The sequence below is a fragment of the Nerophis lumbriciformis genome, linkage group LG01, assembly GCF_033978685.3.
Source record: "Nerophis lumbriciformis linkage group LG01, RoL_Nlum_v2.1, whole genome shotgun sequence".
Classification (NCBI taxonomy): Eukaryota; Metazoa; Chordata; class Actinopteri; order Syngnathiformes; family Syngnathidae; genus Nerophis; species Nerophis lumbriciformis.
The window spans coordinates 47,256,878-47,272,311 of NC_084548.2; the positions used below are offsets into that span (position 1 = coordinate 47,256,878).

The following is a 15,434-nucleotide window of genomic DNA, read 5'->3' on the forward strand; positions in this document are numbered from 1 at the left end:
TTGAACCTTTAAGGAAGAAAACACATTGCATTTGAGGTCTATTCATAATACTGGTTTATTGTGATGTTTCATCACACGGAAAATACAGTACAGCTTGATGTCAAATTGAACAAAAAGAAATCAGAATCAATTCTTTATTTTCTCTCAGCATCATCTGAACTTTCAACTTTCTGCTTCAGAAATGCACACTTAGTCAATAAGTTATGAGTAATTTCTCACTATATTTACAGATTAATCAAGCCCACATCTAGGAATGAATATAGGAGAAGACAACACTTTCTGGCATTTAAGAAATGTTCACAGGATATGGAATCATGGAGTGTCACACTGCGTCGCTATCTGATGTAACGATGCTGTGTGGGCCAGTGAGTACTTTCATCTTAAAGTGTACACTGACCTCAGTCTGCACTAAAATACTGCACCTACAAGTGAAATATTGTCATCTGTGTTAAATAATTCAAGACAAATATACCTTTAATAAGATCTGATAACTTTGTGAGGAGTGTTCACACTACAAGTTAATATTAACTGCCAACAAGTCCGCAAGACGGCTAAGTCTGGCAAATACACTTCAGTTCACTCCTTAGGCTGATTTAAGCTGTGTGGCTTTAATGTATTATATATTAATAGATTCAGATAAATCCTCAACTCATTGTCTAACCGTTAGAATTCCATTCGATGAAGAAGCCATTCTGCAGACTAAAGGTCTTGGAGCTGAACTGTGGTATGCATCATGTAAGGCCAAATCATAAGTATGAACTCATCACAAAACAGCATCAATTGTTAAACATCTTCAAAATTCTAAATATGTATTTAGGCTAATTCAGGCAGACGGCAAATATTTCATGATATTTTGACTTGTGAGTGAAATGTGGTCGTGAAGCAAACCTTAAGAGTACTGCTAACCTAGCAAGTGGTGCTGAGAAGGCTGAGACCAAACTTAGAGCAGAACGCATTTACGCCTTTTCTTAGGTTCAGGGGGCTCCAGGGCAGCCAGTATTGCCTCATCAAACACATTCTTTAATCCTTTCTGTGGAAACAAAGCATTCACATTCAAAATAAAGCTATGACACAAAGACAATGCAACATCTGCTGGCCTTCTAACAGCAAAAAGGAAGCGGAGTGGAGAGACGACGAGGAAATCCAGATTTTCCTTTATTCAAATAACATAATACAAGACTTCCCCGATTACCGTAATCCCCCCTTATCAAGTTTGCAAAGAAAAGGCCAGGGATTGCAAAACAAATTTGACGTAGAAAAAGAACGTGTTCTCACTGTCTGATTGACAGACTGTAGGGTAAATGCTTCATAGGGCACTACTGAGATATGAACAGAAAAATATTGGTAAACAAAAACAACATCATGCCCTGTGGCAGACATGCGAGCAGGAAAGTAGAACTTAAGTTTGGCACTCTTGTAGTATCAGGCAGCCTGTGTGATCATTGTGATTAGGCCGAGTTGAAACCAAAGTGCACATGAACAGAAGTACGAAATGTCCATGAATATTTCCTTTTGTAACTTTAAGAGTACTGTAGTTAGCTTGATAACAGACATTTCTTTACAATGAGTAAGCAGCAGACAATTGAGAGGCAAAGCAAGAGTCAAGAAGACATCAGAACAGACAGCATTTTCTCTTTCTTTGAGTTTCAGGGGGCTCTAAAGCGGCTAGGATAGCCTCATCAAATACGTTCTTCAGTCCCCGCTAAAGAAAGAAGGAAAACAAGGAGGAAAGACAGGCAAACACGGTTAAATTTGAGTTATGAAGGCAGTTGTTAGAAAAAGCTTTTGCACCCTTGTTAGGAAATGGCATGCTTTGCCTAAGAGCGTTCTAAGCGTTGTTACAGCAGAAGTCTTACCTGCGTGAGGGCTGAGCACTCCACATATTTCACCGCCTTAAGGTCCCGGGCCAGCTTCTCCGCTGTCTCCGGGGTGATTGGCTTCTGTTTGTTCTTGGCTAACTTCTCCACAGTGGAGGGGTCGTCACGCAGGTCGATCTGAGTGCCTACCAAAAGGAACGGGGTCTTGGGACAGTGGTGAGTGATTTCAGGAACCCACTACAGGAGGAAAAATAGCTGTATGAACTTTCAATATAACACATACACAATTGTTTGGCAGGTGTGCAAGCCACTTACCTTTTCTTTGACATTTTCAAATGATGATGGCGAAACAACTGAGAAGCAGACTAAGAAGACATCCGTCTGTGGATAGCTTAGTGGTCGTAACCGGTCATAATCTTCCTGACCTGTGAGGAGACCAACGGTGAAGTAAAGCCATTTACATTCTAGAATGCTAGATTGAATTATGGGAGGGAAGAAAACGTACCTGCTGTATCAAATAAGCCAAGGGTGTATGGTTCTCCACCAATCATAACAGTTACTGCATAGTTGTCAAACACCTGAGAGAAAATAACGCATGACAGTGTGTTTTTCTCTTTTTACGTCATCGCACATTGAAATACTTACAGTTGGTACATATTCAGATGGGAATTTGTTGGTGGTGTATGAAATCAGTAGACATGTTTTTCCCACTGCTCCATCTCCCACCACAACACATTTGATGGTCTGCATCTTGCTTCCGTGTGATAGGGCTGGTAGCAGTGCTAAAAAATGAAAAACAGTAGATTTGTTTTACAAAATAATTATTATAACACCAACAAAAGGCTACAGCCAACATTATAAATATGTGAAATATTTCATACCATACTAGGAGCCTGTACTACAATTCAGGATTTTTTGCTTATCCATGATATGTTTTAGGATTAAGTCCAGTAGAGATGTCCGATAATGGCTTTTTTGCCGAGAAACGATATTCCGATATTGTTCCAACTCTTAATTACCGATTCCGATATCAACCGATACCGATATATACAGTCGTGGAATTAACACATTATTATGCCTAATTTTGTTGTTATGCCCCGCTGGATGCATTAAACAATGTAACAAGATTTACCAAAATAAGAGAACAACTTCAACTCAAGTTATGGAAAAGAGTCCCAACATGGCACTGCCATATTTATTATTGAAGTCACAAAGTGCATTATTTTTTTTTAACATGCCTCAAAACAGCAGCTTGGAATTTGCTCATACATTACATAGAAACTAGTACCGGTACCGTATTTTTCAGACTTTAAGTCGCAGTTTTTTTCATAGTTTGGCTGGGCTCCAGTGCGACTTATATATGTTTTTTCCCTTCTTTATTATGCATTTTCGGCAGGTGCGCCTTATACTCCGGTGCGACTTATACTCCAAAAAATACGGTAATTAATGAAAATGAGTAAAATTAACTGATAAAGGTTAGTACTATTAGTGGACCAGCACGCACAATCATGTGTGCTTATGGACTGTATCCCTTGCAGACTGTATTGATATATATTGATATATATTGTAGGAACCAGAATATTAATAACAGAAAGAAACAACCCTTTTGTGTGAATGAGGAGAGGAGGTTTTTTGGGTTGGTGCACTAATTGTAAGTGTATCTTGTGTTTTTTATGTTGATTTAATAAAAAAAATGATACCGATAATTTCCGATATTACATTTTAAAGCACTTATCGACCGATAATATCGGCAGGCTGATATTATCGGACATCTCTAAAGTCCAGACATGCGGTACTACAAAGCTGGATAACATCTGAGCGAGATTCATCGCAAAGATAACTCATGCGCCGGCTCTGACCTGATCAGGGGCAGCTTCGGCTTTGGAGAAAAATACTACAGTACTGAAATAATTAAAGGAAAGGATTTACCACAATCTGGCAAAACTTTTTGATTAGGGTTGCGTGATAGATCATTTATACAAATTATATAAATATGGCCAATGATAACGATTTTAATACTATGGTTGTATCATGATAATGAATGTTGATGACACATTCCAGTGATGTCCCGCAAATCTGACATTGCCAAACGAATGAAGGCGTCCTCTACGCAATGTAGCATTCTCGCTATCAGCTAACCTCTCCTTGCTCCACAGTGCAAACCTATTTCTATATCAGTCATTTTCTCCTCCAAGGCGGCAAATAAACTTTGTTTTTACAAGTATCATCCCTGGAGGACAAGGAAGAGCAAAACATGCTACACTACACACCGTAGGAAGAAATGCTAGAGCTCTTGAATGTAAACAAAGATGGGCGAATCGATACAAATATCGACAGTAACGATACCAAGTATAGTTCAGTGTTGCTGGGTTGCATATGACATGTCCGCTTACCTTTGTCCTGATGTATATAATGCACATGGAGGGAAAACAAGCTTGAGCATAGCGATAAATCAAGTGGCATGTTAATAAGTGAAAAGTTTGAGCTGAAAATGCTACTTTGCTTTGCCGTTCCACACATTCAAATTAAGCGATAGGAAAGAGCTTTTTTTAAGTCCCAAAAGAAGGTTCATTTTGGGAATAAAGCCAGGGAAGTTACAAAAGCGCATTGAGGGGAAAATAGTTTCAAACATGTCACTTTCATCTTGTGGAGTACAGTCGGACCATCCTAGTGTCTGCAGCAATCATTTCGTAAAAGTTTAGTTTGAACATTTGTTTTGTTTGAGAAACTTTCTGTGATGCAAGCAAGTTTATTATTTACTTATAGGTAGTGTATGAGAGCAGAACTAAACAAACTAAGGTCAAGAGATTGCATTAGTTTGTGTTCTTATAAGTTATGTTATGGTTGCTATGCCGAAATATAACTATAATGACCTCTTTTTGTGGGAATAAATTAACGTAATGTTAAGTCCTAATAAAAAATATTGAGATTGTTGATTCAAACTACCAAATTATCGTTGTCAATTTTCAATGCAGAAACTAAAAGTTTAGTTATTACGCAGGAAAGCCAAGTGCTTTATTTGACGTGAATGACCACGCTGTAGCGTCTTTTTGGTGCTATTCATTAACATCAAGAAAATATCCTTCATAATATTAATAAACTAGATTAATAAATCTCTCGTAGGCTCAACACATACTGAGTCTTGATATCTCTAAATAGCGTTGGAAACCAAACATTGTTAAATAGGAAACTCTAGCTAAACAATGAGACAGAATATGACTTTCACACTATTAAAACAACTGCGGACATGAATTTTAAATGACAGCGAAATATTTGTACCAGTAAATCAACTGCAAAAACTAAATGTATCCTTTTTCTAATTAGCATCACTATCACAGCAATACGGTCATCAACAATTGCATCATCAGAGAAATGGACATTGAAACAGTGTCGGTCTGACTTGGTAGGACATGTACAGCGAGCAGTGAACATGATGAGTTCAGAAAGCATATGAACAAGTAAATACATTTGATTATTTACAATCCGGGGAGGTGGGATGTGGAGGGGGGAGGGTGTTAGTCTTTTAGTACGGTTTTGAAGCACCGCTTCAGTGTTAGGCTAGGTTAAAGGCCTACTGAAACCCACTACTACCGACCACACAGTCTGATAGTTTATATATCAATGATGAAATCTTAACATTGCAACACATGCCAATACGGCCGGGTTAGCTTACTAAAGTGCAATTTTAAATTTTGCGCAAAATATCCTGCTGCGTGACGTCACAGATTGTAGAGGACATTTTGGGACAGCATGGTAGCCAGCTATTAAGTCGTCTGTTTTCATCGCAAAATTCCACAGTATTCTGGACATCTGTGTTGGTGAATCTTTTGCAATTTGTTCAATGAACAATGGAGACAGCAAAGAAGAAAGCTGTAGGTGGGAAGCGATGTATTGCGGCAGGTGTTGTGCCGGATAACGCACCCCCACCGTAGAATGGACCCCCTGACTGTTGTGCCGGATAACACAGCCGGTGTTTCATTGTTTACATTCCCGGAAGATGACAGTCAAGCTTTACCATTGGCCTGTGGAGAACTGGGACAACAGAGACTCTTACCAGGAGGACTTTGAGTTGGATACGCAGACGCGGTACCGTGAGTACGCATGCAGCTGCGGCTTCCAAACATTTGATCGCTTGCCCGTACGTGCGTGCCGCTATGTGCATGTCACGTACGTAACTTTGGGGACTTTGGGGAAATATATGTGCTGTATGAACTTTGGGGAGGTGAACGGTACTTTGGACTGTGGGATTGAGTGTGTTGTGCAGGTGTTTGAGTTGTATTGGCGGGTTATATGGACGGGAGGGGGAGGTGTTTTTTATGCGGGATTAATTTGTGGCATATTAAATATAAGCCTGGTTGTGTTGTGGCTAATAGAGTATATATACGTCTTGTGTTTATTTACTGTTTTAGTCGTTCCCAGCTGAATATCAGGTCCCACCCGCCTCTCACAGCATCTTCCCTATCTGAATCGCTCCCACTGCCCTCTAGTCCTTCACTCTCACTTTCCTCATCCACAAATCTTTCATCCTCGCTCAAATTAATGGGGAAATCGTCGCTTTCTCGGTCCAAATCGCTCTCGCTGCTGGTGGCCATGATTGTAAACAATGTGCAGATGTGAGGAGCTCCACAACCTGTGACGTCACGCGCATATCGTCTGCTGGTTCCGGTACAGGCAAGGCTTTTTTATCAGCGACCAAAAGTTGCGAACTTTATCGTCGATGTTCTTTACTAAATCCTTTCAGTAAAAATATGGCAATATCGCGAAATGATCAAGTATGACACATAGAATGGACCTGCTATCCCCGTTTAAATAAGAAAATCGCATTTCAGTAGGCCTTTAAGCCTGATAACTAAGAGATCTTGGAAAATGTAACATTGGTTTGTAGTCAAGGCCCCTGTTGTTTTGTTTATTATTAACCGGCTGTGTCCATCCATGGCATCCATCTTCTACCGCATGTCCCTCTCGGGGTCGCGTAGGGTGTGCTGGAGCCTATCCCAGCTGCACTCGGGCGGAAGGCGGGGTACACCCTGGACAAGTCGCCAGCTCATCGCAGGGCCAACACAGACAGACAACATTCACCCTCGGCTTTGAATCCAACTGACTTGCAGAAAGAGGCAGAGTAGAACATGCACTAGCCTTCAACAGTACGTCACATCCTTAACATCTAGAATATTGCTGATCAAAAGAAGCCACAATTACGTTAATAATGACCTAAACCACATTTGACTCCATGAAAAGTACACACATACTAAGGCAACGCTATCAAAGCTGTTTGGTTTGCTAGCTTAGCAAGACGCCGGCCACAGCAGAAAGCTAACGAGCATTGACTTGACGTTTCGGTGGCTGTGTTATGACTAATAAGAACAGAATCATTTTTCTTTTTGTTTAGTTGTAACCACAAATATAACAATGGATATATATTGTTAAAATGTTGGTATAACATACCTATGTCCCTCGGAACGTCTACTAGCTTACGCTGGCTTTGATGCAACCGGGCGTTGGCACAGTAACTTGTCCCGACTAGTACTTCCTGTTAAACTAAGAAATACAATAACCGGATATCAAGAGTAAAGTAAAAAATACATACAAAACAAAAAAGAAAAACATACTCAAACCACATAATTATGTGTTAGTAAATGTTGAATGTTTTTTGTGGTGTACTTTAACGTCGTGATTAAATGAACGAACTTGCTGTCTTTTTGCTGTTACTTACTTTGAAGAAACGGTTGATGTACTTCCTGTTATCTACGCGATTACGAAGTAGGCTCGGATGGCGGAAGTAATACGTCACCTCCTGAGGTTCAGAACCTGGCATTCTCAACTGAGTATTATGAGCCTCAAATTACAATTTAAAATGATTCATGGAATATACCCTTCAAATGATTTTTTTGAAACTTAAATTTAACATGGAGGTTGATGGCTGTTATATCTGTGGAGCTGTAAGCAGTGGTTCTCAACTGGGGGTACACATACCACTGGGGATACTTGAAGGTATGCCAAGGGGTACGTGAGATTTTTTTAAATGTCTGTCAAAAAGAACTATGAAAAGAAATGCAACAATGCAATATTCAGTGTTGACAGCTAGATTTTTTGTGGACATGTTCCATAAATATTGATGTTAAAGATTTATTTTTTGTGAAGAAATGTTTAGAATTAAGTTCATGAATTCAGATGGATCTCTATTACAATCACTTTAAGTTGATGATTACGTCTATGTGTAGAAATCTTTATTCATAATTGAATCACTTGTTTATTTTTCAACAAATTTTTAGTAGGGATGTCCGATAATGGCTTTTTGCCGATATCCGATATTCCGATATTGTCCAACTCTTTAATTACCGATACCGATATCAAACGATACCGATATCAACAGATATATGCAGTCGTGGAATTAACACATTATTATGCCTAATTTGGACAACCAGGTATGGTAAAGATAAGGTACTTTTTTAATTTTTTTTTATAAAATAAGATAAATAAATTAAAAACATTTTCTTGAATAAAAAAGAAAGTAAAACAATATAAAAACAATTACATAGAAACTAGTAATTAATGAAAATTAGTAAAATTAACTGTTAAAGGTTAGCTGAGATAAGCTCCAGCGCCCCCTGCGACCCCGAAGGGAATAAGCGGTAGAAAATGGATGGATGGATGGGTTAGTACCATTAGTGGACCAGCAGCACGCACAATCATGTGTGCTTACGGACTGTATCCCTTGCAGACTGTATTGATATATATTGATATATAATGTAGGAACCAGAATATTAATAACAGAAAGAAACAACCCTTTTGTGTGAATGAGTGTGAATGAGGGAGGGTAAATGGGGGAGGAAGGTTTTTTGGGTTGGTTCACTAATTGTAAGTGTATCTTGTGTTTTTTATGTTGATTTAATAATAAAAAAATAAAAAAAATAAAAATAAAAATACGATACCGATAATAAAAAAACCCGATACAGATCATTTCCGATATTACTTTTTAACGCATTTATCGGCCAATAATATCGGCAGGCCGATATTATCGGACATCCCTAGTTTTTAGTTATTTTTATATCTTTTTTTCCAAATAGTTCAAGTAAGACCACAACAAATGAGCAATATTTTGCACTGTTATACAATTTAATAAATCAGAAACTGATGACATAGTGCTGTATTTTACTTCTTTATCTCTTTTTTTTTCAACCAAAAATGCTTTGCTCTGATTAGGGGGTACTTGAATTAAAAAAAAATGTTCACAGGGGGTACCTCACTGAAAAAAGGTTGAGAACCACTGCTGTAGAGGATGTCAATCATCTGTTTGTGGAATGTGACAGTGTACATGTGTTTTGGGAGGAGATCAGAGACTGGCTGAGAGACAAGGGTGTGGAGATGTCCCCATCCTCTATAGCAGAGATCAAATTTGGTAACATAGAAATGTTTGTCAACATTATTATGCTCCAGACAAAAAAAATTCTACATAAATGTCGATTTATGAAAGTAAGGCCTACATTTTCTAATTGGCTTAATGGGTTACAATTATCAATCAAATCTTAGAGAATGATTAGAATAGAATAGAATGGAATAGAAAGTACTTTATTGATCCCTGGGGAAAATTCAGCACCACAGTTCGCTCACAATAGACAATATGTGTTGGCCCTGCGATGAGGTAGCGACTTGTCCAGGGTGTACCCTGCCTTCCGCCCAATTGTAGCTGAGATAGGCTCCAGCGCCCCCCGCGACCCCAAAGGGAATAAGCGGTAGAAAATGGATGGATGGATGGATAATATATATAATATATTATATATCTAATATATAAATAATATACATATATTCTACATATACTCTACATTTAAGTTCACTCAAGAAGGAACATATGCATTATACAGTCTGAAGGCTGTCGGTATGAAGGACCTCCTGTGTCGTTCCGTGTTGCATTTTGGGAGTCTGAGCCTTCCACTGAACGTGCTCATTCTCTCCTCCAGGTCCGAGTGTAGTGGGTGGGAGGTGTTGTCCATAATGGCTAGGAGCTTTGCTAGACTTCTACTCTCTGACACCACCACCAGAGAGTCTAGCTCCACTCCTACCAACTTGTCCAGCCTGTTTACCTCCCCCGCTCTCAGCCCGCTGCCCCAGCAGGCCACGGCGTACAAGAAGGCACCCACCACCACCGACTCGTAGAACATCTTCAACATCTTTGTACAGACGTTGAAGGATCCTAGCCTCGTGAGGAAGTAGAGGCGGCTCTGTCCCTTCTTGTAGAGTGCCTCAGCGTGTTTTGACCCATTCCGCTTGTTGGCGATGTGTACTCCCAGGTATTTATAATCCTTAACCATGTCCACATCGACCCCCCTGATGGAAACTGGGATCACCAAAGTACTCCTCCTCTTTCCCAGGTCCACAACCAGCTCCTTGGTCTTCATCACATTAAGCTTGAGGTGGTTCTTTCCACACCATGTGACAAAGTCCTCCCCCAGTGCCCTGTATTCCTCCTCATCACCATCTTTTATACACCCCAATATTGCAGAGTCCTCAGAAAACTTCTGAAGGTGGCACGACTCTGACTGATAGTGGAAATCGGTGGTGTAGATGGTGAAGAAGAAGGGGGAGAGGACTGTGCCCTGCGGGGCCCCGGTGTTGCTGACCAGTCTGTCAGACGCCACAGTCCTCCAGTCGCACATACTGTGGTCTGTCAGTCAGGCAATCAACAACCCAGGACACCAAGGGGGCCTCCACCTGCATCGTCTCTAACTTCACACCCAGTAGCCCAGGCCGTATGGTATTGAAAGCACTGGAGAAGTCAAAAAACATGACCCTCACACTGCTCGCAGGCTTGTCTAGGTGGCTGTGGGCTCGCATCAGCAGGTAGATGACTGCGTCCTCCACTCCCAGTTGGGGCTGTGAGTACAAAAGCCCTTAAATGTATCCATCCATCCATTTTCTACCGCTTGTCCCTTTTTTGGGGTCGCGGGGGGTGCTGGAGCCTATCTCAGCTACATTCAGGCGGAAGGCGGTGTACACCTCATCACAGGGCCAACACAGATAGACAGACAACATTCACACTCACATTCACACACTAGGGCCAATTTAGTGTTGCCAATCAACCTATCCCCAGGTGCATGTCTTTGGAGGTGGGAGGAAGCCGGAGTACCCGGAGGGAACCCACGCAGTCACAGGGAGAACATGCAAACTCCACACAGAAAGATCCCGAGCCCGGGATTGAACTCAGGACTACTCGAGTCAGGACCTTCTTATTGTGAGGCACATGCACTAACCCCTATTTCACCGTGCTGCCTCCTTATATATATATCCTTGTTAAAAACATTTAAAGTGATTTAGGTAGTAGCCCTTTTTGTCCTTTTTATTATAAATTATTTGTAATATTTTTTTGTATTATTACTCTATCTGTATTTGCTTTTGTTTTCTTTCCTTGATGTTGAAAGTGCCTTGACTTTAGTGTGAATTATAAATTTATGTTTGTTGTTCAATAAAATAAAATAAAATATGAGCATCAAATGTCCTCTCAATGAAAAATGTAAATCCATCCATCCATTTTCTACCGCTTATTCCCTTTGGGGTCATGGGGGGCGCTGGAGCCTATCTCAGCTACAATCGGGCGGAAGGCGGGGTACACCCTGGACAAGTCGCCACCTCATCGCAGAGCGAACACAGATAGACAGACAACATTCACACTCACATTCACACACTAGGGCCAATTTAGTGTTGCCAATCAACCTATCCCCTGGTGCATGTCTTTGGAGGTGGGAGGAAGCCGGAGTACCCGGAGGGAACCCACGCAGTCACGGGGAGAACATGCAAACTCCACACAGAAAGATCCCGAGCCTGGGATTGAACCCCAGACTACTCAGCACCTTTGTATTGTGAGGCAGACGCACTAACCCCTCTGCCACCGTGCTGCATATAATTTAAAAACAAATCTGCCGTTTCTTTTCCTTTCTCCTCTACCCCCCTCTCACTGTGGAGGGGGGAGTTACACAGGTCCGGTGGCCATGGATGAAGTGCTGGCTGTCCAAAGTCGGGACCTGGGGTGGACCGCTAGCCTGTGCATCGGTTGGGGACATCTCTGCGCTGCTGACCCGTCTCCGCTCGGGATGGTTTCCTGCTGGCCCCACTATGGACTGGACTCTCGCTATTATGTTGGATCCACTATGGGCTGGACTTACGCTGATATGTTGGATCCACTATGGACTGGACTTTCACAATATTATGTCAGACCTACTCGACATCCATTGCTTTCGGTCTACCCTGGGGGGGGGGGGCAAACTTTTTCTACATAGATGTCGATTTATGAAAGTAAGGCCTACATTTTCTAATTGGCTTAATGGGTTACAACTATCAATCAAATCTTGGAGAATGATTAAGAGTACAAAAGCTCTTAAATTGATATCCTTGTTAAAACATTTAAAGTCATTTAGGTAGCCCTTTTTGTCCTTTTTTTTTGTTTCATATTTTTTAGTATTATTACTCTATCTGTATTTGCTTTTGTTTTCTTTCCTTGACGTTGAAAGTGCCTTGACTTTTGTGTGAATTATTAAATGTATGTTTGTTGTTCAATAAAAAATAAAAATAAAAACAATTATGAGCATCAAATGTCCCCTCAGTGAAAAATGTAAATAGATAATATAATTTTAAAAAGTTTAGTAATAATAATCATCATCCTCATCATCATTCTAATAGTGTAATGATAATTAGTATTGTCATAACTATTATTAGTTGTGGCAGAAACAATATAGTGAACTGTTGTTAAACTGCATAAAAAGTAATGTATTTGCAGTGGAGAAAGTGGAGTTTAATGATGTCACTTTGACTGAAATAAATGAAGCAATAATGAAGTTGAGAGATAATAATGCCTGTGGTCTGGATAACATTGCAGCTGAACATATTGAACATCCATCCATGCATCCATTTTCTACCGCTTGTCCCTTTCGGGGTCGCGGGGGGATGCTGGAGCCTATCTCAGCTGCATTCGGGCGAAAGGCGGCGTACACCCTGGACAAGTCGCTACTTCATCACAGGGCCAACACAGATAGACAGACAACATTCACACTCACATTCACACACTAGGACCAATTTTAGTGAAGAAAGTGTACCCTCTGTTGGCTATGTGCTATACAGGTTTTCTCGTCCATGGAGTTTTACCCGATGCTATGCTAACTGTTGTGCTAGTACCTGTGATCAAAGATAAAGTGAGAAAGCTCAACAGCTCAGATAATTATAGGCCGGTAGCCCTGGCAAGTATCCTGTCTAAAGTATTAGAGTCAGTTCTGCTGAGTAGACTAGATAATTATATTTTTACTGGAGCTGATCTTTTGTTACAATTGATTCATTTTCTCCAGTGATTTGTTGTTATTAAATAGAGATTTTTACGGATCTGCATTTGGACTCTCACTTTTTTTGAGACCACAACAGATAGCATTTTTTTTTATCTTGATGTATTGAAAATTAACGCCAATCAGTTGACTGATGAACATTATCAAATAATTTGTTCAGAACATATAAATAACATAAAATAAAGATAGAATACCATTAACCGCAACATGTAGGTGTAAAAAAACAACAACATTATGATTTGTACAATTTCAGAATGTGCTTGTTCTATTTTTAAACAAAGAAAATAATCCGAAGTTGTCTTTATTTTTAAGTTTTTTGTTTTTTTAACAAAAAAAATGTGCATTATTAACTTTAAGTTTAAAACGGAACTAAAAAAACATATTTATTTACATATATTATTGCTGTCCAACTATTAATTAATTAGATTAATCACACTTTTGCATTTTCGATTAATCATGATTAAGCGCAGGTTATTTACTTACTTGCATAATTTAAATTACCTTAAAGAAGAGCCCAAAATGTCGACACAAATACAATGTTATTGTCAGATTGTCATACAGGAATGTATATTATTAATTTTATTTATTTATTTTTTAAATTTATTTATTTTTAAGTTAGCGTGCCGTGGTTTTAGCAGTCCGGCCCACTTGTGAGTAGATGTTTCTCCATGTGGCCCCTGATCTAAAATGAGTTCGACAACCCTGTTCTAAAGCACTCGATAGAGTTAATCATGAAAAGTTATTTTCTAAATTGTCTAAAAGTGGTGTGGCTGTGTTTTGGGTATTGGTATTCTCATCAGACAATGGGAGTAAGATGGCGGAATATGTTATCAGATTCTTTCCATGTGAGCAATGTTGTGTGCCAAGGCAGAATTTTGTCACCGTTGCTTTTTAATGTTTATATGAATGATTTGTCTCTGATGTTAAATGCACCTGGTACTGGTTGTAGGATTGGTGACTTAGTCATCAATGTAGGCAGATGATTTGGTCATTTTTAGCCCATATTGTGCTGGTCTTCAACAGCTTCTGAAAATTTGCACACAGTATGAATGGTACTGATTTTAGCATCATATACAATGCTAAAAAAGAGCAAGAACATGATAGTTAGAAGTAGAGAGTCTTTCCTGACTTTTCTCCATCTGGTTCTGCACTTAGTGTGTGCAGTGAAATGAAATACCTGGAACATATTATTACCAATGACCTGTCTGATGACAAAGATATTTACAGACAGTGACGAAAGTTATATGCTCAAGCAAAAATAATTGCTCAGTTTCTGTCAAGATCAGTTTTTAAAGCATATTGCACAGCATATACTGCCCTCCGGTTTAAACAAGCCAGTGTTAAGAAGCTCATAGGGGCTTACAATGACAGCATGAGACTGCTTCTTAGAGCTTCAAGGCGCTGCAGTGCAAAGGTAAAGTTAAAGTACCACTGATAGTCACACACACACTAGGTGTGGTGAAATTACTCTCTGCATTTGACCCATCGCCTTGTTCCACCCCCTGGGAGGTGAGGGGAGCAGTGAGCAGCAGCGATGGCTGCGCTCGGGAATAATTTTGGTGATTCAACGCCCAATTCCAACCCTTGATGGGAGGTAACGGGTCCCATTTTTATAGTCTTTGGTATGACTCGGCCGGGGTTTGAACTCACGACCTACCGATCTCAGGGCGGATGCTCTGACCACAAGGCAACTGAACAAGCCAAATGTTTGTCAGTATTGGGGTCCCCACCTGCTCAGCCACTTTTCGTAATCTCATGTACAGATTCATGTGTGGGGCAGCTGAGTCAGACAACAATGTCATTAATGGTCCGACTCACAGTTCTGTCAGATTTTCATCCAGTCTGTGAGCAAGCCTGTATGCTGGACATTAAATATTGTGGAGTGTTTATTTATTTATCTATTTATTTTTTTACAATTTGTTTTTATTTTATTTAAATTTTTTTCTGCTTGTATTTCTTTTATTTGTTTTTATTGTTGTAATATGTTTTTCTTCTGTGATATGGAACCCCCTGGGTCTGAAATAAATAACTATAATTAAAAAATATATATATTATAATCATCATTATCAATATAACAATAATACTGGGGTGTCCAAATTATTTCCACTGAGGGCGGCACACGGAAAAATTAAAGCATGTGGGGGCCATTTTGATATTTTTCATTTTCAAACTATAACAAAATATATGAATTTTTTTTTTTATGGTCCTTTATGGTCCTGGGGTCCATAAAGGGTCTAAGTCATTAAAATGTTAAAAACAAGTCAAATAATTTTTTTTTAATTTATTTGACGCT

General features: G+C 39.7%; 1 protein-coding gene across 2 annotated transcripts; it reads right to left on the reverse strand.

Annotated features, from left to right (window-relative positions):
• Positions 1-37: 37 nt before the first annotated feature.
• LOC133622202 (cell division control protein 42 homolog) lies at positions 38-7,463 on the reverse strand. 2 transcript variants are annotated; one of them, XM_061984689.2, is made up of 6 exons: positions 7,263-7,452; positions 2,463-2,599; positions 2,323-2,395; positions 2,133-2,242; positions 1,857-2,054; positions 38-1,030 (listed from the first exon to the last, which is right to left on the reverse strand). In XM_061984689.2, the coding sequence occupies exons 2-6, from the start codon at positions 2,565-2,567 to the stop codon at positions 941-943; spliced, it is 576 nt and encodes a 191-aa protein (XP_061840673.1). In that variant the 5' UTR covers positions 2,568-2,599; positions 7,263-7,452; the 3' UTR covers positions 38-940. The 2 variants fall into 2 exon arrangements, with proteins under 2 accessions (XP_061840673.1, XP_061840678.1); XM_061984694.1 differs by lacking the exon at positions 38-1,030 and adding an exon at positions 1,139-1,702 and having other exon boundaries at positions 7,263-7,463.
• Positions 7,464-15,434: the final 7,971 nt, after the last annotated feature.